Here is a 25,273-nt window from a genome sequence, read left to right on the forward strand (position 1 = left end):
TAAACGGTTCATTGTGTTTCATGTTTTTTTTTTTATTACAAAAATGTCTGTACAACAAAACAATAATACACAAAATAACCAATTCTCTTAATAACAAGGTGAAAACCACAAAATCTGTTCTTTAAAGTAATATTTTTGAAAAACCTCCAGATACAATGGGGCAATTGAATGTCTTTAAATTGTGTATGCAAACACCCCTGCAGGAGAACATCATGTACAGGAACAGACCACAGAGAACATGGAGCGTGAAAATGACCAGTGAGTAACTGAGCAGCAGTCAGCATAGGTAATTTATCCTCCTGTCAAATTCTCTCTGGCTTCAAGCCAGCACGCTCAGTCGTCCTGCTAGTTCTGTAGAAATGAGTCAAAAATCTCACTGGGCACAGCAGAGGATTGTATGAAAAGTCCAAAGTCATGTGAGGTGGTCTGGAAATAAGTACATTTCCCTTGCCTAGCAGTGATTTAGAACTGAGCCATGGAAAAGAGGCACTATGGTGCAGAAAGAAGGCTCTCAGTCTGATAACTCATTCTTAATGATTGCCGAGTTACATACTGAGTTTGCAGTCAGCTAGGGTCTTACAGTTCTAGTTAAAGGATTATATTAACATTTCAAAGCACCTGAAGTCACTTTTTCCTTGTTCGTACAAAAATATTCAAACTCATTACTGTTGTAATACTACAGCACTGAGACCACACTGGTTAACAGTCGAGTGCTTCCATACAAGGAAACAATGCTTCGATTGCAGTGGAATTGCCAAGTCTATACAGTGTCTTGTTAAAAAAGAGATTTGTGTCCAATGCCCTGACTCAAGTCAGTAACAGTCACATTTAACATAATTAAAGTTCTGCAATCAAGTGGAGGCAAATCAGAGGCAATGGATCGCTTTTTAAACAACCTGTTTGGCACTCAGGTTAGTTTCCCATAGAAGGATCAAGTCACCCACTGTGGCATTTAAAAAAACAAGTGAACAAACTCAGAAACGCATCTATACTTCTGTGTGTGATGAAAATATAGATAGCGTGTTAAAAAGGTGAGAAATGAAATTTCCATCAGATTGTCGTAGTTTTAACACTAACAAAGTGCCAGATCAGGGCTTCATTAATAACCTCACATGCAACCCTGATGTCAAACTAAATGATCATGCCGTCAGCACTGAAACCTTCCAAGTTAAAGTACAGAATACGTTTACAGTAAATCATAAATATCTTGTGTTTTACATGTGACTCGGCCAACTGATCCTGTTTCAGGGACAGAAAACATGTCACAATCGGAGCATGTAGAAAAACATCCAGTGTTCTCTCTCCATCTTGTAGTGAAAACTACCAACAGCATGACAGTATATCAACATGTGATGGTATATTAAACTATTTTACATATACATGTAAATAATTAATCTTTATGCAAATCATCTTCATGTACATACAAAACCACTGCGTAAAAAAAACCAACTACATGCCGTTGCACAAACTTAAACCAGGCTAAAAATACAAATTATCAATAAAAAATAAAATAAAAACTATGTACATTTCCAAATGTCTTTTTCCAAATGTCTTTTTTTTTTTTTAAGTCAATAAGCGTCTCCCCGCCCATTTACAAACCCCAGATATGCACGCGCGCGCACACAGACACACACACACACACACACATACGCACACACACGCACACACACGCTTGTGCACAAGTTGCTCACACTGGAACATTCAGACAAACATGTCTCTTTGGCTGGTGTGAAGCTGCGGCACCTCGCAGTGTGTGTACATGTAATTATACATTTTCAAAAAAAACACACGCACACAAAAAAAATAACACCATCTAACGGCATAGAAAATAGTTTCCGATTGATGGATGTCGTGATATATTTCCTATGCATTTGCGAATATATATATATTTATATACTAAAACATACTGTATACTGTGTAAGGGTCAGCAACACATATGCCCTTGATTGTGTGTAAAGATGTACTTTAAAGTCACATTCAGAAGTGTAATGTGAAACTCTGTAGGAAGGCATCAATAAATAGAGATGTACGTAATCTGTCCATCCGTGTCCCGGGGTGTGCCGTGTTAAACAGCTCCAGCCCTCGGTCAGTCATTCTTTGAGTTCTGTACTGCGTCTAAGTTGACCACCTGGAGCTCCGTCAGGTTACTGCTGCTGCCGCTCGACTGCTGACCAATCACCATCTGGAACACAACACAGCTACGTCAGAGACGGTATCAGACAGCCAATGATATGTCACCACACAACACCCAGAGAGAAATCCTGCTACACTACATGCCGTGTGGTGTAATGCTGCAATAGTGTAATAATGTTTCTCAAATGGGGGTACAGGTACCCCTAGGGGTACTATGGAGTACTGCAGGGGGTACCGAGTTATTTTCTTAAAAAGTTTAAAAAAATATACATCAGTCCTGCAATATTCCTAAAATAATTATACTAAGTTCAATAAAAAATGCTGATGTGTCCTACTTTTAATGCAATTGGGGGAAAAAATCAATGTGACCTGGAAGCCAGTTTCGATATTGAATGACCAACAAAAATAATAATAATAATAATAATAATAATAATAATAATAATAATAATAATAATAATAATAATAAATTGTATTTGTAAAGCGCCTTTCAAAGCTAAAAGCAATTTCAAGGCGCTATATATCAGGAAAATGGATTCATGCATTACAGCTGAAAACACTGAGAAATAAGTAATAAAGAAAGCCAATCAGACACTGATGACTTAATTGTACATGTTTTTATGGGCTTTTTTTTTTTTCTACCAAAATCTTTTGCGCTGGTCAGGGCATACTTGCTGGAATAAATATTTCAAAAAAAGGAGGAACCTTATTGAAAAAAGTTTGAGAACGACTCCTCTCATATATGCTGAAGTTCTGTAATACTTGGGTTATTTACTCTATGAAATCATATTCTGTAGTGTGCAACCATTAGGATAGGTGTATTAAAAAAAGAAAAGAAGTGAATTTAAGAAATCTTTAAATTCTAGAGGATTTTTCCAGTTGCATATAATAAAAATACTTTTATATTTTTAAACCAATTTACAGAAAGGAATTCCAAATGATTTTCTTCATAAAATAAAATGTAAAATACATTAAAGTTTTAATTCCCATGCACGGCTACAGTGGTGTTTGGTTAAGCCTATTTCATGTGTATTGTGCTAATAATCACAGGTAAAACAAGCTGCCATCTGATCATTCACATTCATCCAAAAGAGGCAACAGGTAACAACCCTGTGCCTCTGTGTGCCAGTGCTCTGTTAGGATGCATTAGTGCGACACGTGGCATGCTGGTTGCAGAGGGAATATGAGAGTTTCACTTGTAAAATGCAGATCTTGCCGTACTGGGTGTAGCTGCACCGCAGAGACGGGGATCTGCATCGTGCCTGGAGGTGCTGTGAGGAACACCTGAGGGACACCTGCAGGAGGAAAAATAAACATGGTTTTACGTCGTAAAACTCTAGCATTATGTTTATTTGAAATGATGCAGAAATTACACCGTTTACTGGGTGACAGATTCAATTGTGTGCAGTGCAGTATCTCACCTGAGTCTTGGCCATGTGCGTGAGACACCTGCATGGCTGAGGTGCCCTGGGAGAATGCGTTGAGCACAGCCAGCCCCCCGTCAGACAGCGTCGGCGTGGAGGTGTACATCACTGTGTGCGGGCTGGGATACATCATGTGACCCGCAACAGACGTTGGCATTGACGAGGTGACGATGGTTGCTGGGAGACTCACTGTCGCTGGAAAGAGAGCAGGGGAGGGACGAAAGCAAATGTCACACTGAGGGCAAGAGAGGTGTGTGTGTGTGTGTGTGTGTGTGTGTGTGTGTGTGTGTGTGTGTGTGTGTGTGTGGACCAGCAGATGGCGCTTCATATCCATCTAAATTCAACTGCTGACTCCCACTGAAGCAGTGTGTAGTGGCAGAATGAAACTAAACAGTGCAAGCAGTAAAAATCCGACACATTTTAAGAAGGATTTTAGATGGAGAAGCTGTTAGTCACTTTTTTTTGCCGAACAAAATTAAGTGAAACTTCATAAACAATACTGTATGTCATTAATACATTGAACGTGCTACTAAATAACTTACAAGTGCGAATATAATCATTTTAAAAAATCCAATAAGCAAAGTTTTGAAAAATATTTTTCCACAATGGGCATTGTTTTTGGGAGATGGTTCATGAAGAAAACATACCATTTCTAATCCAGGAAGATGTTTAGGAAACTTAAATCCCACCTGAAGGAGACAGGACAGTCTTTCTTCAGAGGGGAGATTTGACCTACCGGTGGAGTTTGTGGAGGTGTGGGAGATGTCGAGGCTGTTGTCGCTGGACTGGGTGTTGTGGTGTACCTGGATAGCCTGGAGCTGCTGGGGGATCCCTGATCCTGGACAACACACAGAGGGTGTAAAGCTACTACAGTAAGTCATCAAAACATCCCACACAGGGAGTAATGGCGGCAGTAGGAGTATGGGGGACTGCAGCAGTGGGGGTGGCATATGGCAGCAGAAGCATTTGCAGTACTATTAGCTGAGGTAGAAGAAGTTGACGTGCAAGTAGCATTAGTAATCCTATTATCAGGTGTGTGGTTATTAGTCATAGCAGAAGAAGGTAGCATTAGCACTCCTAGCAGCAGCGGCTTTTATCATGATATGATTATGATAAGTATAAGCAGGCACAGTCGTGGCAGAGCAGGTCACCTGCGAGGGAGACAGCAGCAGGGAAGCGGAAGACAGCCTGCTGTCCCTGCTGTTGCTGTGGGGCGGCAGCCAGGGCCTGACCATGCTGCCCCTGGAGTGCCAGGGCGTGCTGCTGCAGCTGGCTCAGAGGAATGGTGGGGGTGCCGGGGGGGAGAGGAGTGCCTGCTGGAGGGGCACACACACACACACACATTGGGGGGTGAGATTCAATGCGAAAAGATAGTCCAGCTTGTCAAAAAGTGCTCAAAACTTAATTATACAGATGTACCCCCGTGTAGCGAGGGATGAAAGGTCACATTTACTTATTCTCTAATCATTGCAGCTCTATATATTTATAATAAACATTTGATTAGTCGATTGAGAGAACAAAAAGAAAAAGAAATCGGCAACTACTTTGATAAATAAATCGTTAGTCATTTTTCGTGCAAAAATGGAATATGTAGATTTGTTGCTTTTCCCTGTGTTACATCATCAAGACATCCCCCTGGGTATTTCTCACTACTTTCTCACATTTTATAGACCAAATGATTAAAATCGAGAAAATTATCTGCAGATAATAACGACAATAATCAATAGTTGTAGCTCTAGTTAGTTATCCATCTGCAGCGTTCTAGATCATTGAGTCGTTAACATGACTGCTGCGCAACAAAGCAAGAAGACTTTAATTAAGTAACGCTATAAACTACTTGGGGACCCACTTGTAAAAACATTCCTCCATAGTCAAAAACTCCCACACAGAGGGTACCTTTGAAAATAATACAAATATTCAATAATACATACATGGCAGCACAGTAACATCTCATTCTTTTCAAATGGTGCACGATTCGTTTGAATTCTCTTTTATCAAAGTGTTTTCTCTAACAAATGGCCGATGTCTCAGAACATGACTGTGGAGTTACACCCTCACATTTGGTCACATGCTCCATAAACAGTTGCTGCAGTCGGGTGGTCAGGACCTTTCATGCTGTCAACCGAGGAGGTTTTGGTGTGGGAGGGTGTGTTGTTCCACCTGGCACTGCTGCTATGTGCCAGACAGGTGGTGAAGAGGAGAGAGAAAGAGCGAGCAATAGAGGGAAGGAGAGGTGGATACAATGGTGAGGGGGAGAGAAGGTTGTAGAAGGAAGAGAAAGATGGAGAAAGAGAGGAAAAGGGACAGAGGCAGTGTCTGGTTGTCCTTCAGCTGTCGGTTTAAATAACACACAGCACCCATTAGTGGACATCATGTGTCTGTCCGTTCAGCTGTCAACCAACACACTGCAACAACTAGTTAGTGACATCACTGCCATCGCCTTTCACAATGCAACACAGACCCCCGTCTACATGAGCACAACATACACTGTAGAAAACATTGCACCGGTCAGCATTTAACTGTCAACCCACAGTCCAAATAAATGTTCCAGAGCACTGAGCTGCTTACACAGAGGAGATAATATCTCATTAAATGATGGTGTAATTCTGAATATTCCTTATGTCTTTAGGGGGGGTCGTGACCTCTCTGCGTCCCCAGGCTCCACTTTGACGCCCCAGTATTTCCCTGCACATCCACCATAAAAAGGAAGTGCAATGAATAATTCCTGTGGAAAGACAATTTAGAAACACTTTAGGGATGCCCAAATCAGATGCTGCAGCCCCAAAGTCCTCATTGAGTTGATGGAGATCCCTCGTGTTTCAGAGTGCGTCTGTGAAGTCCTCCTTAATGAAGGGTCATGTCTGGTTCAGGACCGCTCGGTCACAGAGCCCCGGCTCCACAAAGTACGCCTCAATTATAATTTCAGCACAAGCCACCGAGCCTTCATTGAATATTCATGACTAATTATGGGCCATGTTCGTCATCCCTCATTGCCAGGTCTGTTGTGTCCCTCTCACCTAATTATTCCTGTCCCCGAGTGACAATCAAAGGCAAGGCCAGTCGCCAATAGACGTGGCTTTCCTGGATACTGAAGGCTTTGTACAACCTGAGGCCGCCGAGTGCTGATGACTGGCTCTGAAGGCCTGTTGTGTGATGTTTGAAGAGAGAGCGAGAGGCACGACCACTCCGAGACGGTGGAGGTCACGGCTCGGCACCATTCAAATTCTAATCAGCTACGAAGCTAGACAATACAGTGACATTAACAAAACATGAAGGCCTGCAGAAGCCTCAATACTAAGAGGAGGAGGTTAAGATAAACAAACTGTAAAAGATAATAACTATTGTAACAGAGTTCTGGATGTTGAGGTAAAGACACCCCGTGTTTTGCTCGCCTACGTACCAGGCATGAAAGTGAAGCCACCGGGTAGCTGCATGACCCCCGCGGAGGCGCCGGTGGTCTTGAGGACGGTGCCGTTGATGTTGCTGCTGGCCGAGATGGGCGCCAGGTAGTTTGTGATGGGAAACGAAGATCCGCTGCTGACCTGCATGGAGGTGGAGGTGGTGGGTACGGTGCACTGGGTGCTGCTGGTGCTGCCTGGTAGGCTGGCCACCGTGAACGTCGGCTTCAGCGTATCCTGCGGGAGAAAGCAAAGAACGTGAGCAGGAAGACGGGGGAAATCATTTGATGAAATTAAAATCAGTACTGGATTCTGTCACTAAATAAGTTAAGGCTTTCTCTGACTAGTAAGTGCTAACATCTTCCAATAAGATGATAAAAAATGTTTTGTTGGGAAATTGTTGTGCAGCAGTTCCAGAACAAAGTTGGATAAACTAATAAATAAACTAATTATAAATAAATGTTTGTGCCAAAACCAAATGTACACTATGCCAGGTAGTGGAATCAGTCAAACAACAAACCCCACATATGCAGTTTGTAACAGCTTGTACGGTGTTAAGAAATGTTATAGAAATCACACACACACACACACACACACACACACACACACACACACACACTTAGCGTTAACGTTCTTCTTCCTTCCTCAGCATGTGTTCCCTTTCACTTTAGACTTTTCTCTAAAGACTTTTAAGATGTCTTTAGAGAGAAATTAAGGGCCCGTCTCTTGAAGTAGATAATAGCCGGTAATAGCCTTTGAAAATGTAAATGTCTAATATAAAAGAAAGAAAAAGAAAAGATGCACTGGTGCATGTTCTACTCGGCTACAGCCCATTTATCCGGTGACTGCAAAAGCAACTTTCGAAGAGTCTCACATGAGAACACCTAAAACAACACCATTAATGAGGCTGTTCCCATCTTTTCCTATTTAATACTTGCAATGTTTTCAGGGATCAATGGCTGGGTGACATAAAGCAGAGTGGGCTTTAATAGACGAAGTGGAAACGACATAAACAAGGGAGTAGCGCAACAGGCCGGGACCCCTGTAATTGCAGCCATATGTCAAATACTGAGCAGTGCAGGGAGTGGTTTTTTGCGCAATTAATTTCTTGTGTCTAAAACGTGCATTTTAGTTAAGAGAAAAGATCTCGTCAGTTGTCCTCACTGAATGTAGGAATTTCAGGCGACTAAACACTCATTGGAAAACATATCAAAAAATGCTTCTTCATAATACCCAAGATAGAAAAGCAGATCTAAAAATCATACCAGGTGTGTATGAACATTTACACACATACCTGAATATTCATCTAAATCTGCCAATCCAACTCTATTGAAAGAGGAACAAAATAGTAATTTCTGCACTTTGTTGAGTTACTATGACAACTAACTGACTATGTAACAGGACATCTCAGTAAAATGTGTCGAACAGGCAGATGAGATGAGCTCACATAAACTTAAGATCAATGGAGACGTAGCATCGCAGCATACGCTAATGTGAACATCCATTGAGCAGCAGAGCAGGATGAGCTAGTGAGTGGGCTGCATGATGACTGCATGATGAGAGCAGGGGAGGCGTTGGGCCCGGACTATAAAGCACATCTAAACCCACCGTTCCCGTTTCTAGGCACTTAAACAAACACTTATCACTTCATACTAACGATCTGTAAAAGCACAATGGGAACAAGCCAGCACGTTAGAAAGCATGTAGAGTTTGCGTGTCCCTGTGGGTTCAATGTTCTTTGAGGGTTTGATTAAACATAGAGACAGAGACGTTACTAAGACACATCCATGGAGGCAGAATATTGCCACTGGTTTCTGTTAATAAGGAGTTCAACACGGATACATATGAGGAGAGTGCAGCGGACATCATAACACACTGTCCCATTACAAAGGCTCCTCCACAAGGGGTCAAAAGATGCAGCTTTCTTCAGCCGGAATTTGAAAGACAACCAGTATCCTTTGCAGTCCTCAGTTTCCCATAATGCATTGTGAACTCTTCAATCCCAGACTTAAGTGCAGCCAGGGGCCTTTGTTGCATGTCACCCCCCTCTCTCCCTTTCCTCTATACTGCATACCATTTTTAGCTTTGAGACTTCATGTATTGAAAGTGCTCCAACTCGCTCGGGATGGCTTGATACCACTTTTTTTCCCCCCTTTCCAATACCTCAACCTCAAGTATCTGCCAAAACAGATAGCAGTCCGAAAGTCTTTTTCCCTCGCGTAAACAACTAAGCTGTTGATAACACATTTGTGTGGAAGCACTTTGCTGATTAAAAAACGTCATGCTCAAACTGTAAAACAAATATTCTACTCCCCTAAAGAAAGAAATACATACATGGCCCACACTTTAAGTTATGCAATAACTAGCTAGAGCATATTATACGTGGAGAAAAAGCTGGCTCAGCCTGGACCTCAGGTCCTCTGAAGGACATACCTTTACAGGCCTTGTCCTTTGAAGGATCCAGCCTCAGAGCTGCGACACAGATATTGTGTCAGACGCAAAGCACTCCACACAGTGCAGCTGTGTAACAGATGAGGTGAGTGAAAAAGACTTCATACAGAAACACAACCGTGTGTCACAACAGGTTCACAAAGAGCAAGAAAGTGAATGAGGCGTACTGCAGCCTATACACTTGGAATTGTGAAAAGGCACATTTATTATCAATAACAGAAAGGTAGTGTAGAAGCAGGCTCGGCCAACCTCTCCAAGTAAAGCACTATTGGTTTTTATATGTGACTGATTACATGGGTGAGAGGTGGATGATCCAGCATAGACTCCACTGATAAGACCTTCAAACCACATACTACGGAGCAAACTTCCTACTGTAAGGATTAGCTCACAGTCTTCAGCCACATCAGTCTGCTCACATGTTAACAGCAAAGACAGACTGCTAGTGTGGCTCACTGCAATGATTAAAATGGCTTTTCTGAATCAACAAGGCGACAGTGCTGAGCAGTTAGTGGTTGCGTCCGCAGCTCAGATCCAGGCCCTGCAGAGTCTGACAGTCCAAGGTCCTTTACCTCTTTAGTTAAACAGCCGCTGGAGAGCCACACAGAGGACTCGGTTACTCTGCCCTGTCAACCAAGAAGTTAAGTTAATAAAATGCCCCCAACAAAGATCCGTCATCCATTCACTGAACTACCATCAGGCCCGTCATTCATCACAGAGTGATTTCTGACAGTCAGACCGTGACCCAGCTGACAACACCGTTCTCACAGGAGACTTTACAATTTTGGTTAAAGTCATAATTGTTTCATTTATGTTCCTCAGCAGGATGAATGACATTAACTCGCTCTACATCGGCGTAAGGGTTACAGATATAACTGCGTCGTGACAACAGGTTAATACAAACCCTTAAGATTAGGGCTGCACGATATGAGGAAACTATGAGAGAAATAACATAGTTGCATATCTCGATAAGTATATTACTTGCGATAAACAGAAAGTGGAGTCAGTTCTGCTGCTTTCATTAGACCGCGAAAAGACGTTCTTTTATTGAACTGAACATAAAAAACACTGATAGCTCCATATTGAAGTGCAGTTTTCCACCTCTTTCAACCAACTCAATAATAATCCCAGAGTGCAATATCTTAATCAGATCATGCGTGTTGATATTGCGATGACTATTAAAAGAAAACAATATAATGTGCAGCCCTTTTTAAGATAGCAGTCACTAGCAGAACACAAATGGAGCCAACAGTTAGAGACTGGAGATGTCCATAGACAAAGTGTCTGGATCATCACAGTGCTGTGGGAGCAAGTAGCACTTTTTAGGCACAGCAGTAGCAGCCGAGTGTGCGTGTCTGTGTGTGTGCGCGTCTGTGTGTGTGTGTGTGCGACAGGCGAAGCAGAGTCAGACCTGTGTGAGGTTCAGGGACAGGGGACAGGATAGGAGCGAGAGTACAAACAGCTGAGGGTACAGACAGCTGGCAGGAAACCTGAGCACCTCTGAGGGGGAATTAACCCTTTCCAGGCCAGCTGAGGCAGCAGGGGGCCACGTGAAAAGACAGCCGCCATCTGCATCTGAGCAGCATTGGGGCCGTATAAGAACAATTCCTGTAACGGACCGAGATGTTTCACCTTGTACTCACTAAAGTGACAAGGCCACTGTGTTCCTGCTTTTCCATATTGCACCATTCAGTGGCGTAATAAATGGCTGCTCCTGCTTTCCTGTCACATCTTTACTAAACACAGACTCAGAGTTTGGCTCCAGAAGGTGTAAGCTGATTGATCATCCAGCTTTTAACCTATGTGGTAATCTACAGGCCTAGTCAAAATGCCACCATCTCTGACCTACATAGAGAGCTTCCACTGACCTACTGCTTTGTCTGACCATCTCCATGTGTCTCCTGATCAACTGGCCAGTCTATAAACAGCACTGGCTTTTAGTCCAGAGTCAAGACAGTGCATAGTAAACATAGTGGCCACAGTGGTGTAATGCATTCCTTCAGGAAGCAAGAGGTGCAGCCAAAACCTCAGCGCTGTCATTTCCTCCTGAAGTCAATCTCCTGCACCTTTTAATACGATCTAGTAGCCATATGTCAGATCCATCTCAAAATCACTAAAAATTAACAACTTCAATGCAATATTCAAAATGTACTGGAAGTCTGAATAGTATACACACAATACATTAGATTACCGTAATTTCCGGACTATAAGCCGCGACTTTTTCCCCCATTTTTCGACCCTGCGGCTTATATAACGGTGCGACTTATCTATGGATTTTTACACCTATCGGCCACTAGGGGAATTCCTAAATCTATGGAATATTACAGGTTACAGTCCACCGGATGCCGCCAAAGAGCGCGAAAAGTAGCAAAAAGTAAAAGTGGAACCGCGAGTGGTACGAGAGACAGACGGACATTAGAGAGACACAATCATTATGGAAAAAAAACGTAGAAATGCATATGATGCAGCTTTTAAGTTAAAGGCAATAAATCTGGCAGTAAACGGAGGAAATAGAGCTGCTGCACGTACTCTTGGCATCGATGAGGCAATGGTGAGACGTTGGAGACGCCAGCGGGAAGAACTGTCTCAATGCAAAAAGTCAAAAAAAGCTTTCAGAGGTAACAAAAGCCGATGGCCCGAACTTGAAGACTTTCTTGAAGATTGGGTGAACACACAGAGAACAGACGGCCGAGGTGTTTCCACCGTGCAGATCCGACTGAAAGCCAAAACAGTCGCCACCGAAATGAAAATTGAACATTTTAGAGGTGGACCATCCTGGTGTTTCAGATTTATGAGGCGAAAGGGACTGTCCATCAGGGCGCGGACGACTGTGTGTCAGCAACTCCCTCCCGACTACCAGGAAAAAATAACAAACTTCGGCGAATTCACACAAAGAATGATAAAGGAATATTCCATCGGACCGGACCAGATCATAAATATGGATGAAGTGCCTTTGACGTTTGACCTGCCTCTCACTAGGACTGTTAACAAGAAAGGTGAGTCGTCCATCACGTTGAGAACCACTGGCCACGAGAGAACGAATTTCACTTGTGTTCTTGGCTGCACAGCATCTGGATTAAAGCTTCCGCCAATGGTGATTTTTAAGCGGATTACAATGCCAAAAGAAAAGATCCCAAACGGCATATCCTTTAAAGTTAACAAGAAAGGGTGGATGCTGGAAAGCGTAATGAAGGAGTGGCTGAATGAGTGCTACGTCAAGCGCCCTGGAGGATACTTTCGCAAAGAAAAAGCTTTGCTTGTTTTGGACAGCATGAGGGCCCATATAACGGATTCAGTTAAAGCAGCCATCAAGAGCACAAACTCCATTCCAGTTGTGATTCCTGGGGGCACAACGAAGCATCTGCAGCCACTCGACATCAGTGTCAACCGTGCGTTCAAAGTGGCACTACGCGCTCAGTGGGAGGCGTGGATGACTAGTGGCGACAAATCCTTCACCAAAACTGGGCGCATGCGAAAGGCAACTTTCGCTCAAGTTTGCGAGTGGATCCTGACAGCGTGGAGGAGTGTTAAAACATCCACGATCACCAACGGGTTCCGAAAGGCTGGAATGCTGCGTGGTGAAGAGGAGGACGCCGCCACAAGCTGAGGCATTTCAGAGGCTGTTCGATTCCGACAGTGATGAAGAGGAGTTTGTTGGCTTTGAGAGCGACACCGAAAGAGAGAGGAGAGTGGCTGACGAAGCCACCCTGAGCCTGTTCGTTTCGGACACTGAAGATGAGGACTTTGGTGGTTTTAGTACGCAGGAAGAAGATGAGAATTAATGAATCCCCTCTGTGCACGAACGTAATATACCGGTATGTTATGTTATGTTATGTTATACCGTATGTTAATAAAATATTTTAAAAACCTGCGGCTTATAGTCCAGTGCGGTTTATATATGTACAAATTAGTCAATTTAGCATCTGCGGCTTATAGTCCAGTGCGGTTTATAGTCCGAAAATTACGGTAATTAAGAACAACGGATTCATTTGCAGCCATTTGATAAAACAAACATTGGCAAACTTTACCTAGCTCTAATATTTTTTGGGAGTTTGAGAGTTTTTGCTCAGACAATACGACACATTGAATACGACACATTGGGTTCTGGGAAGTTGTGATGTATTTGTCACTTTCTTCTGACATTGTACCCAACGATTAAGCTATACATAAAAAACTAAAAATCGGCAAATTAATTGATATTTAATATAAATTGTTATTTGCAGACCTGCAATATATAATAATATATATCTTTATACTTCATTCTACTTCTTAGGAAATTAGTTGATTTAAATACTCTGAATTATGACCGTAGCAAACAAACACAAAAAGCTGGTTTAAATTTCTAAATGTTTTTATCACAGATTCCCTTTTTACAACTTGGTTTCAAATTAACCTCACTAATGCTCTCCTCACTCAAACATCTAACCAGGGCCCGACCTGCGGAAACGTTCCACTTCGTATAATGAGGTACAAGAACGTAACAAATTAAATCACAATTTATAGTGCGAATAGAGGGCTGAGACGTCTGGGGGAAGCAATGAATCCTCCGGACTGCACAGCCACTGAGGGAACCCTCCATAGTAGTTGAAGTAATCCTTTTTACAAGAGAGGGACCAAAAGTAATATACATCCTGCTCTCACTCAACATACGAGGGATTCTGAAATAATAATAAAAAAGGATCAGCAGATAGATTTTAATAAACTAAATTCATTAGACACCAGCAATTTAATTTACACACTCAAGAATTTAACTTTGGTGGAACAAAAACACTTTTTCTTCTAGCTCTTCAAAAGTCCTTTTCTAATACGCTGGTTTCTAAATTTTGTGCGTTCGTAAGGGTTCTATATATGGTAAAAGAATAAAAGCCTCACATTCACAGACATCGTACGCAAGACCTTGTTTTAAAGTAACAGGAAATGAGAGTAATTAAAAAGAGTAGGACACAAATGATTCCCTATTCACGAGGGATTAATCATTCCAAATTGAAGGTGACAACTGGCAGGCTCGTCCAGTGTTGGTTGGAGAGCCCATTGTGCAGTTTACTGGTGGCTGGCCCTCGTCTAATCTCCCCATTTGCTGGCTCCCATCTCCCAGTCTGTCACCCTGCCAGCAACATGGAATTTGCAGCTCCATTTGGGACTGCTAAAAAAGGCAAGGCAGCCCAAGTGGAGGAGGTGCAGCCAATGGCGGCTGACCTGTCCAGTTGCTTGCTGTAAAATAAGGGGGTGGAAGAGGAGGGGGTTGGGGGGGGGGGGGGTGACATAACATTGCTTTCCTCCCCTCTAACACGGCTCGACATGCTGCTCTCCCTGCAGACACCGTCAGAACCACCACCTCTCTACATGCAGTTGTTTAGGAGCAGCCTTGTGATAAGAGCGCATATCTCAGTAAATGAGTTGCAGTTATCTCAGTGATTCTCTCCCGTCACCTACTTCAGCAGTTACACGGGGAGACAGAAGAACATGAGAAATACTTTCAAGTGCAGTTCTCCATTTAACACTGAATTAATTATCCAATCACTTTAATTTCTCTAGGGAGACCCATTCAAATTCATACACATTTATATGCGTGCGATATGTTGCATATCTGTCGCAGGATACCAGAATGCATGGAAAACAAACATGTCCGCTGTTGGTCTGGACGTTTTGCTCTGCATCATTACAGCGGCAAAGACGCTGTGATCTGTGCTAATGAGCAGAGCAACAAATAGACCAGGATTACAGCAGCAATAGCACCGGCAGCCAGAGCAGCGGGGAAGAGAGGCAGAGAGGGAGAAAGGGAGGAAAGGAGAGGGAAAGTGAGGGAGGATAGAGGAGGGGGAAACCAGAGGAGACCGTGATACTGAGAATTCTATCCTAAGCTAGATCCTCTACACAAACATGAGCTGTGGGATTTGCCATCCCCTTCCAAAAATAACCCAAAAAGCATAAAAACATCTGTACTGTAGGCACGTCTAATATCAAGCAGCAGCCACAGAAACCATAACAACCCCAAGAGCTGCTGGGGGAAACCACAGTAATTACAGATGTGCCTCTTTGTGAAGTACTGGCATTTAATTTCTGGTGTAACCACTTCTCTCTCTCACCTACCTCATTCAGCTCTACATCAGACATTACATTTCCCAGAATGCCTTTCTTCAGCCCTTAGAGAACAGTCTTGAACTTGGTGCCTTCAGCTGTTGGTTTTACATGCTTAATGTGTTCTGCAAGAGCAACAACAATAGAAGAAGCCAGGCTTTTCCAGTCACGCACCTTAAACTTAATGTCTTATTATCTTAACACTGCAGTCTGCTCAATAAAGATGCTCTCAATGGAATAATACATGGTAGATGCCAAATGATGTTTCTAGGAAGAAGCCTGTGCTCTTCATTCTGATCTCTCTCACAGAGATTACATTTTGCAAGATCAGTTTTGAGTACCAGATTAATCACTGGTGGACTCCAATAATTATCAGTTACTTCAGCAGATGAATAGTTCAGGGGACATTTGATAACATTTCTAGAGCAGTCGCCATATTTTCCCACATTTAAATTCAGAAGGAAACTATAAAGTTACTTCAGTCTTAAATCAGATTATCCATGAGGTTACATGTTGAACATTGTGGGATGGCTTTGTTGGGCTTTTATTTTGGTGGTCTAGCCCCAAAAATGAAGGGCATTCAGTCGCGATGGGTTACTGATTCAATTCCAGCCCCACAGCAATTCCTGGAACATAATATTGCATTATTGACTATATGCGGGTATAGCATAGTACCCTGTGTTTACTGCAGGTATCATAATAAATATTGGTGGATCTCAAATATTAATATTGTAAACCAGTGAAAAACATCAATGCAACTCCACTATAGGTCCCCGGGCCCATTATCCATAACAAGAAGAAAAACATACACAACTGAATTATAAACAGGATGCAGAGTTATATCACCAATGCTGCTGCGATTTTTTTAATCTTTCCATTTCTCAGATTTTTTTATTTTAGTCCAGCAAGCGTAATATAGAAAACAAACTTTTAGCACCAGAATGTCTCTAGCCTTGCGTGATAGGTTTTGGCGCAATGCTTGCAGCACTAAATCATGTCACTTATCTTCTAAGCCTCTTTCTTTTGCTTCTCCAGATTGTACTCTACACGCCCCCCCCCCAACCAGCCATTGCAAAGTCTATTCTGTTTAGACTAGCTTGGACTTTATGTATGACATACTGCTCTCTTGATGAATCGCGTCCAGACGCTGTAGAGGTGCACGCAGCGACCACGTGTCAAGACCTACTGCACGGAAATTACTTTTCCATATCCACCTGCCGTCTCCTAACCATAACGGCGCTGATCCTGACATCATGGATCGCACTGTGACAATTTCTAGTGTGTCCCTCTGTGAGCGCTCATATCTACATCTTTACCTCCCCTCCATATCACTAAATGAGGGGGGGGGGAAATCACAGGACTCCAAAGACAGCTGCAGCTTATAAGGAATGCGAGGGGCCTCAGCCAAGAGCGCAGGCAGGGAAACCATACCATATATGGCAACAGAGGCAGAATCTAATTTTTATCAATGAGCAGCGCGGACATGAGAGTGGCTTAACATGTAAAAGGTTGATCTCCCATCCGTGATGGTGTATGGTACGTGTTAGTTAGTGCCTTGTGAAAACAGCGCGCAGGCAAACAGGTTGGACGTGTCCGTCTTCAAAGGGGCGTACTTAAGCCGTGTAAACAGCAGAGGGAATGTCGGGCTTTCAGCACACGAGGGCACGAAGGTGTGTGGACAGTCAAGTGTGTCTCGCTGATGAATTTATCGCTTCGCTTCAAAATCTCAAAGAGGTTTAAGAACCCATGCAGTAATGTAGTGGGACGCAAGGACGTGAACCGCAGATTTTCATGAGAGATGAGGAGAGGTCACAGCCAACTAAGGATGAGGATTTCAGAGCAGGAATTCATATTTTATCTTTTGAAAATCTCTTATTCTAAATTGAACTTGTTAAAGTTTGAAAACTGCACAAAATGTGCGACGTTCCAATATTTTTTCAGAAATGCAAGTTCGGTTGAACAATTTTAGTGCATCATCCATGAACACGAGACAGCTCCATCCCGAAATCAAAGATAAACACCAAAGTCCTCCGTGTAGCAGGCCAGGCTGCGCGTTTCTCATCCTAACACAACCCAGACCTGCTGTGATTTATCTACGAGAGCGTTACGAGGCTTTCCTGGATGAGAGGTCAGAAAGTTAAAGTGTAGTGAGTGGGATAATACTCTCCATCTTATCTGGCTCTCCCGTTCACTTTAGAGCCCTTTGAAGGACTACCCAGACTTTTTGCTTTAATTAAAAAATGACTTGGTGTTTAACCAAACCACAAGCCCAAAACAGAGGCCTCAACGTGCAACAGGCAAAAGTTTAAAACTGTGTTTACAATAGGACGGAGATTATTTTTCAACAGCTGCTTGTGGGTTTGATTAATTTGCTCTCCTCGTGTGCTTGTCTAGCCTTTTCTGGAGAGATTCCTTACTATATCCATTAGTGACTCTCTATGGTGGTTCATCAGGGTTTGGTTTAGGTTTTGTATTTTATTTTTTTGCACTGCACTTCAGGTTTTCATTAGTAAGCAGACAGTGAGTCACAAACACTAACTCCAGTACCATTGCTATGTTGACAGGTACATTTGCATTTAATTTTGTGGATTCACAGCTGCAGCTTTACTAAGATCTTCCCAAAAGAGATGTGCGTGTTTCTAATTTTTGTCCTGACCACCTGGAGGATCGGTCTACAATGGCAGACCTTTCCACTTTTTGATTCTAACCTTTGTGTCGCCCATGCTCTCCGACTCAGACACCTGATAGGTGAGGTCCGTTTCCTCAAAGCCCGTGGCACTCATGCGCTGGTCCGTGGAGGGGTCAGAGCGCGGCGGCGAGTCCGGCGAGTTGAGGCATGTCTGGATCAGGGCCTTGCCCGTTTCACTTGTGATCATGGGTTGGAGTTTGCGGGTGGCAAAAGTGTAGACGTGACCCGTTTCACTGGCCACGAGTAGCAGAACCTGGGTTCCCGTCAGGGTGGAGAGTTCATAGGCCTGGGAAAGAGAAAGAAGAACATTTAAGTATGTGACAGAGAGCATAAGCCAAGAGTCGGCCTCAAATTTAAACATCAGAAAGATATGGTTGCCCAAAATGGGGCTCGGTTACGTTCATGTGTAATCTCTACTGGCATGGGAATATAAGGGATTCCAAAAGGTGAACCTCTGGAGAAATAAAACATAGCCGAGAAAACACTAGAATCTAAAAATATCCCTTGAGTGAACTTTGACGTATAGCACAAATGAAGCTAAAATAACACGAGATAAGTTTCCCAGAATAGAGTGTGATATAGCTGAGAGACTGATTGCAGCTGGGGATTGGCGTGCATAGGCAGGGGGGAGTTGTAGTAACTCTGTCTTGACGGAGGACACAAGGAATCATTCTTAACACCCAGGAGGTAGCCAACTGTGAAACGTGAGGCGTAAACGTGAAACATTATACAGCACGCACGCACGCACACACACACACACACACACACACACACACACACACACACACACACACACACACACACACACACACACACACACACACACACACACACACACACCCCCCAGTGTAAAAGGAAAAGCACAATTAGATTCAACTCCATCACTCAGACACAAGCAAACGAGCGCCGATGCTACACTCAGAGTGAACTCATGAGAAAGCCTTTTCATCTAAATGAGTCATAAGTTATGTGGCGGATGCTTCTGGTGCTGTGAAGGCACGGTGCCATTACCATCAACTTGGTGAACACAGTAAGCTGGAGCACAAGAGGAGGAGACAAATTACATTCAAATTAAAAAGGATTTTATGGAGCCGTTATAAAACCATGCTGGTCCACTCCATTATGCTCAGACACTGCGTTCATTATGGGCCCTATCAGTCCAATCCTCTATATGTGGGCGTGATAAAGCTAATACATTTGTATTTTGTGTATTAGAATATGATGACAGAGCACAGAAAGGCTAATGATGACCAGCTACTGCTATGGTGGCTCAATACTACCCCGTGCTTGTTTCCCCTGAGCATTTTAAACCTTAATAATGTGAGGTTTTTGATGCGTGTGTATTGAAGAACAGTGTTAAAATGAATCTCTGGATGTAGAATTCACCTCACAGCCTGCTAATGCAGAGTTATAGACGCAGGTAATGAACTAGACAGTTCCCTCCAGTCATCCTCTTCCACTATCATCCCTCTTGATTAGCCTGTCAGCAGCTACAGAGGGGTCTCTCTCCAACAACGGAGCCTGGTGTTTGGCCAACATTCAAGGCACAAAAAGGACTAATTTGTCACCTTAAATGTCCTGGGTGGCGGCACAAACTAGACCAACATAATGCTTTGATAAGTTTCCTTGCTCTGCTGATTTGCTCATAAATATGCAGGAGTACCAATTACTCTGGCTGTAATTGGTTCCTCTGTTGCATCACTTCCTAAAATCAAGCATACATCTATATAAAACATTTTTTAAAGGATACGATATTCTTATGAAAGCAAACATGGTTGTGTGTAGTTGTGAAACAAAGATAATGGTGGCTTAATGTTTCTGATGTTATCTGGGCAGTAAGAACACTAGTCCTAAAAGTAGCCTTGTGATTATTAAGTTGTTAGTTTAAATCCCTGGAACCATAAACTACTAAACAACATCTGTCATAACGATGCAAAAGCAAAGAAAGTGTCTTTACAAAGAAGCACCCAGGTACTGTGTGCTATCGACTATCTATTTATTGTTGAAGCCAATTATCTCAGCTTGTTCAATCTTCTCAAATGTGAGGTTTGAGTGTTTTTCTGTTTCATATCACTGCAAATTGAATAACTTTGGATTTCGGATGGTTGTTCAGACAAAACAAGCAATTTGAAGACGTCCCCTCAGTCTTTGGAAAATGTTGACGGACAGCACCTAATGATAACTTTTACTATGGATTAATCCTTCATTTTTGCAATTTGTCATCACGTATATAAAATTATCAAAAGAATTGGCCATTGAAACTTCCTGTAGTCTAATGTAGGGTCTTCAAATTGCTTGCAGTCTGACCAACTGTTCTGAAACCCTAAAATACTCAACTTTAAAAAATATTATAAAACAGTAAAAAAGCAGCAAATCTGTGTGTTGCACCAACAATTAATCATCAAGATTTTCACAGATTCATTTTTCAATCAATTAACTGACTAATTGTTTCAGTACTAGATATCATAAAAAGGAAAAGGCCAGGTGTGAATGATAACATTAAAAATGGCTGCATTGCATTTAGGGGAGCCAGTTTCAGAGCCCTGGTATTGTGCACATTGGCTCCCTTGCATGGCGTATCGAGGCATCGATATGGAATAAAGCCACAACTTAAATGATTAGTTACATCTGTGCTTTTCCTGCTTTGACAAGTCAAAATATCTGCCATGAAAACAACCTATTAAGCATAGTTACAAAAACAGCAAACATGAAAGCATGCCCTTTACTGAACAAATATTGGAACCAAAACAAAAAAGAAAGAACCACAAGTACTAATTGAGTATCCTTCGCCTCAAAGTGATTTAACAATTTGTATTGTGCCAGTGGCACATATGAGAAGAGGACAAATAGGCCTTCACTCACACCATCTTTCAAAATTAAACAAGGCTCATCCTAGAAACCAGTTTGAGACCAGTCTACTATGAATCTTCCCACTCCACCCACCTCCAATTTTCTGTGATGGGCTGACACAGTGTAGGCAACATTTCCAAAAATCTCCATCCACACAGCGTGTCAAATAGTGTTCATGTTTCCAAGAACCTACATAAGGACACCTCAGTTTCCACGACAACAGTCTGCGATACATAAAAAAAGGAGTGAAATACAGCAGTGTACACAGCACAGGCACTTTAAAGTAACAAATGAAAACTCTTGCACTACAATAAAGCATTGTGTTTATTTACGGTCCTAATGAAAAATGACCATGTTTACAGCAAAACAACTGCTGTGCTTCAGCTCAACAGCTTACCTCACCTCCAAACAAGCAACTTTAGATGCATTGATGCCACATAGCAATACCAACTGATGGCAGCAATTGTGGGCTTGAGCTGATGATTTCCAGTGAAATGTTGCTTTGGTACTAGTAGACTTTAATGAAGGCAATTACGACTAGCATGGAGCAAGTTCTGTCAACAGCTTGTGTGCCAAACCATCTTACAAAACTGAAACCAAGACTAGTCATCACTGGATGATGCATGCATCAAGATGTACAGTGCCATAATGCATGCACAGACAGTCCCCAGCTCCTCTCTTCTGTTCCCGTGCTCTTTCACTGTCCTCTGATCCTGTTTCCCTGGGGTTTAGTCAGCTGTTGGCACCTACAGGCCCTCTGCTGCTCACCACTGCATGGCTGCTGCCTGCAAGCAGAGCCCTGCTTCACAGTGACAGAGGGAACAGACTGTGTGCACTGAGGGCTACTGATGGGAACTACTTCCAACTGTTCTAGGCCTATGAGAGCCTAGTTTATCTGGAAATGTGTGTGTGTGTGTGTCAAGCCAGGTTTGTGTGATAGTTGGGGTGGCATGGTCTTAAATAGAATTGTCATTTGCTCAAGTCTATTAAAAGCCTGTCATGAATGTTTTGACTCCTTCACATCTAGTGAGTCAGTTTGTGTCACACTTGCTTTTGTCTATCATAAAGATAGAAATTGGTATAAGAGTTAGGCCTACTACAGGTCAAAAGCCTCCAATTGTATTACAGGCCCACTAATACAGGTGCAGCAGGTCTACTTTCCATCTGCAACCTCATTGTTAATCCCACGAATGAATGAATTCACACAGCACCAATATACTATACATGTATATACACACCATATTGCAGTGTACCCAAGCCAAACATAACTCCAGTGACACTCAAATCAAATGTTACTGTAGATGAGAGCCAAAGCAATCACTTGACTCACCTTTTTCATTATACCAGTCTTCCTTTTGCTGAAGGTGGTGTAACGTCTCAACTTGTTGTCAATAAATTCCATCTTTATCTTCACGCGCCCACGTGTTTTCTTCCCCGGCTTTGCACCGGCGACCCCGCCAGGCACCATACCGTAACCTCCGGGAGGTATTCCCACCTCCTGTCCCGTCACCACAGCTTCCATCTCCCCTCTCTCCCGCTTCACCCCTCTTCTGTTGTCCCCGAGTGAACCCACTGGGTCATCATCATCTCCGGAGTCCGAGTCATTATCCGAGCCGCTGCACATAGGAGCATTATCTCTGTCCGGGTCGAACCTGGCTCCATGAGGCAACACAACTCCCGTGTTTAGCCCCACCATGTTGCCCTGGACGACGGTCTGCAGAGTAGTCACCCCGGTCCCGTTCCCGGGTCTCACACCTCTCGAACCCCCTGGACCATTAGCCCCCAGCATCCCGACGACGTCTCTTTCCCCCTGTCGCCCGACACTCTCGCTGCTGACCCCCGCTAAAGCTTGCCCTGCTCTGACCAAAACGGGACGAATCCCGCTGCCGACAATCCCCGAACCGTGTCCTGTGTTACCTCTGCCTGAAGCTGACCCGTTTCCAGATGGTGCCGATCCAACCCGGCTCGGTAACATTCTATTTACTGAACCGAGTCTCTAAAAACACCAGCTAGAGAGCTGGAGCTCGTTGTCTCGTAAATGGCCGATAAAACGCATACACGCCTGGGCCATAAAATGTAAACAAACCAGACCAGTTGGAAGGTTTGCAGACTCCAGGAAATTACTGAGAAAAAACTTTCGAAAGTGATGCTGCCCCCAAGACCCTTCAACCCCGGCTCAGTTTGGTTCACCCTCCTCCTCTATTTCCAAAACTCTGAGCACTTTCTCAAAAAGGAAAACACGAAGAGCGCCCTTGATGTCGATCCGCCATGTCACGTAGTCCGCACTGTGAACCGAAAATAGAGCTCGTGTTGGCCTGATGGCGTCCAAATGCTCATTTTTACTTAATCTATAACGCAATATATATCTATTTGTGGTTCGGATGATGCAGAAAAATGTGTAATTCTTTTAACAGATTTTACGATAGCGGAGTAATATTACAACACAGGAACTACTTTCTTCCTTATAAAGAGATACAATGTTTCCTTATTTGGTGCTGTCTCTCCTTATTTGGTGAGTCACAGCGTCGCCTACCGATTGGCTGAGGGTTATCCGAGTAGCGCTGCCATTGGTCAATAAGGCACGCTCATTGGAATACATACCAAAATGGTTGCGCTACCGACAACGTCACCGTGCACAGGCAGAGGCACTAAAATAACAAAACATCCAACTTTTTATTCCCTACAGATTGTACTATTTTACCACAAACATGTTTTCCAAGAGTTTTCACGCCAAAATATCAATTTATTGATCTGTGTGTACCGAAAGACTTGAAATGATTCCGTCAGATGGATTGTTTTTTTTGTAGTTTAGATGAGATTTTGTACAGTACTGTAATGCTCTTGGTGGATATATACATTTAGATATATTCTACTTAAGATCCAAAATGCTTCTAACAACCGCATGTACATTTTCTTATTTAATTTTTTTTAGTGAATCATCACAAAAATATGGTGCGATATTCTGTCCAAATCACATACCAATTACCTTGAAGACTAGGCCTGCACCACACTAACATTCTCAAGAATTACAACAGCACTGTTCACTGTGCTGGCAAGCTGAATAAGATATACGAGTAGCTCTTATTCAAAAATAATTTCAATAAAGCTACAAAAGCATGCAAGTTGCATTCAACGTGTTGCTGTGCCACATACCTATTTTATCCTGCATCATTTTCATTTTAAACATGTCATAGAAGGAAAAGCACAGGTGTAAAGAATGAAATTAATTATGGCTGAATTCCATTTAGCAGCTTTGATTTCAGGGTCCTGGTATTGTGCATCTTTGATTACTGACACTCTCACTGGAACACTTGAATAGAACATCGTTAGTGTTATTTGTAACACCTGTGCTTTTCCTCCCATGACAAGGTCCAGGCCTTTTTCACAGCAGACATTAGAACTTATCGCAGTAAAGCACAGGTGTTACTAATAACATTAACGGGCTATGCTCTATTAAATTGTCCCAGCCATACCAGTGAGTTAGCATGCACCATACTGGGACCCTGAAGCTGCCACAATTGTAATTCAGCCATCATTCTTTTTATTATTCTTTTTAAGATGTGTTTTTCCTACTGTGACATGTGCATTGTGATACAGGCCTATCGCAGGAACATCTGCCAAAAGGCACTTTGTTTCGATATGTCGTATGTGCTCCAGGCAGGTTAAAACAAATGGCACTTATGGTATTTGAAAATGGTTTCTCAACCAACAAGATGCTTCATTTAAATGTAGGAGAGTTTACTATGAGAGCTCCTTGATGTGTAAATGAACTTGGAAAAAGAGTTGTTAAGTTAAAGTCTTTTGAACCTCATTAGGACTTATCCTCAGTTTTTCAATAAGTATTCAACATTTAACAAACACTGAATGATAAAATACATCCAACATAGCAAACACTAATAACTGTAACTCCATTACGAATTATCTTGTGGGCACCAAATATTCTTTACATTACAATAATGCCATATCCATCAGATCAAGTGAAAACATTGTCACTACTCCAAGACAACATGCAGTCGTATGTGAATCCTGTTTTGCTGCTATAAAAGGCCATGTTACCGTATTTAACTAAACCTATATGGGAAAAAATATTTGGCAAGCTTGTAGGATCAGATTTTAAAAGACCTACAGAAGAGGTACACCTCCCTCTAGTGGTTAATGAGAACTTTAGATTAGTCAGATGGAAGGACTGCATGGAGCTGCGTTTACACGACTATATGTGGTTTTACATACAAGTCCATTCATTATAAACGATATCT

General features: G+C 42.6%; 1 protein-coding gene across 5 annotated transcripts; it reads right to left on the reverse strand.

The window, feature by feature from the left end:
* Window positions 1–7: 7 nt before the first annotated feature.
* On the reverse strand, window positions 8–23,948 carry srfb (serum response factor b). 5 transcript variants are annotated; one of them, XM_029449153.1, is made up of 8 exons: window positions 22,348–23,947; window positions 18,220–18,453; window positions 6,955–7,189; window positions 4,706–4,870; window positions 4,291–4,392; window positions 3,552–3,749; window positions 3,352–3,425; window positions 8–2,182 (listed from the first exon to the last, which is right to left on the reverse strand). In XM_029449153.1, the coding sequence occupies exons 1-8, from the start codon at window positions 22,990–22,992 to the stop codon at window positions 2,087–2,089; spliced, it is 1,749 nt and encodes a 582-aa protein (XP_029305013.1). In that variant the 5' UTR covers window positions 22,993–23,947; the 3' UTR covers window positions 8–2,086. The 5 variants fall into 5 exon arrangements, with proteins under 5 accessions (XP_029305013.1, XP_029305012.1, XP_029305014.1 ...); XM_029449152.1 differs by having other exon boundaries at window positions 4,706–4,867; window positions 18,187–18,453; XM_029449154.1 differs by having other exon boundaries at window positions 3,327–3,425; window positions 18,187–18,453.
* Between the last annotated feature and the right edge of the window lie 1,325 nt (window positions 23,949–25,273).

The sequence above is a fragment of the Cottoperca gobio genome, chromosome 15, assembly GCF_900634415.1.
Source record: "Cottoperca gobio chromosome 15, fCotGob3.1, whole genome shotgun sequence".
Lineage (NCBI taxonomy): Eukaryota > Metazoa > Chordata > Actinopteri > Perciformes > Bovichtidae > Cottoperca > Cottoperca gobio.

Coding starts and splice junctions, on each gene's coding strand:
- srfb (XM_029449150.1), bottom strand. CDS start 22,992: ATGTTACCGAGCCGGGTTGGATCGGCACCATCTGGAAACGGGTCAGCT. Junction 7,190..18,186: donor AGAGCATGGGCGACACAAAG/GTTAGAATCAAA, acceptor TTTCTCCCGCAG/GATACGCTGAAGCCGACGTT. Junction 2,183..3,351: donor CTGCGGTGCAGCTACACCCA/GTACGGCAAGAT, acceptor GTTGTGTTCCAG/ATGGTGATTGGTCAGCAGTC.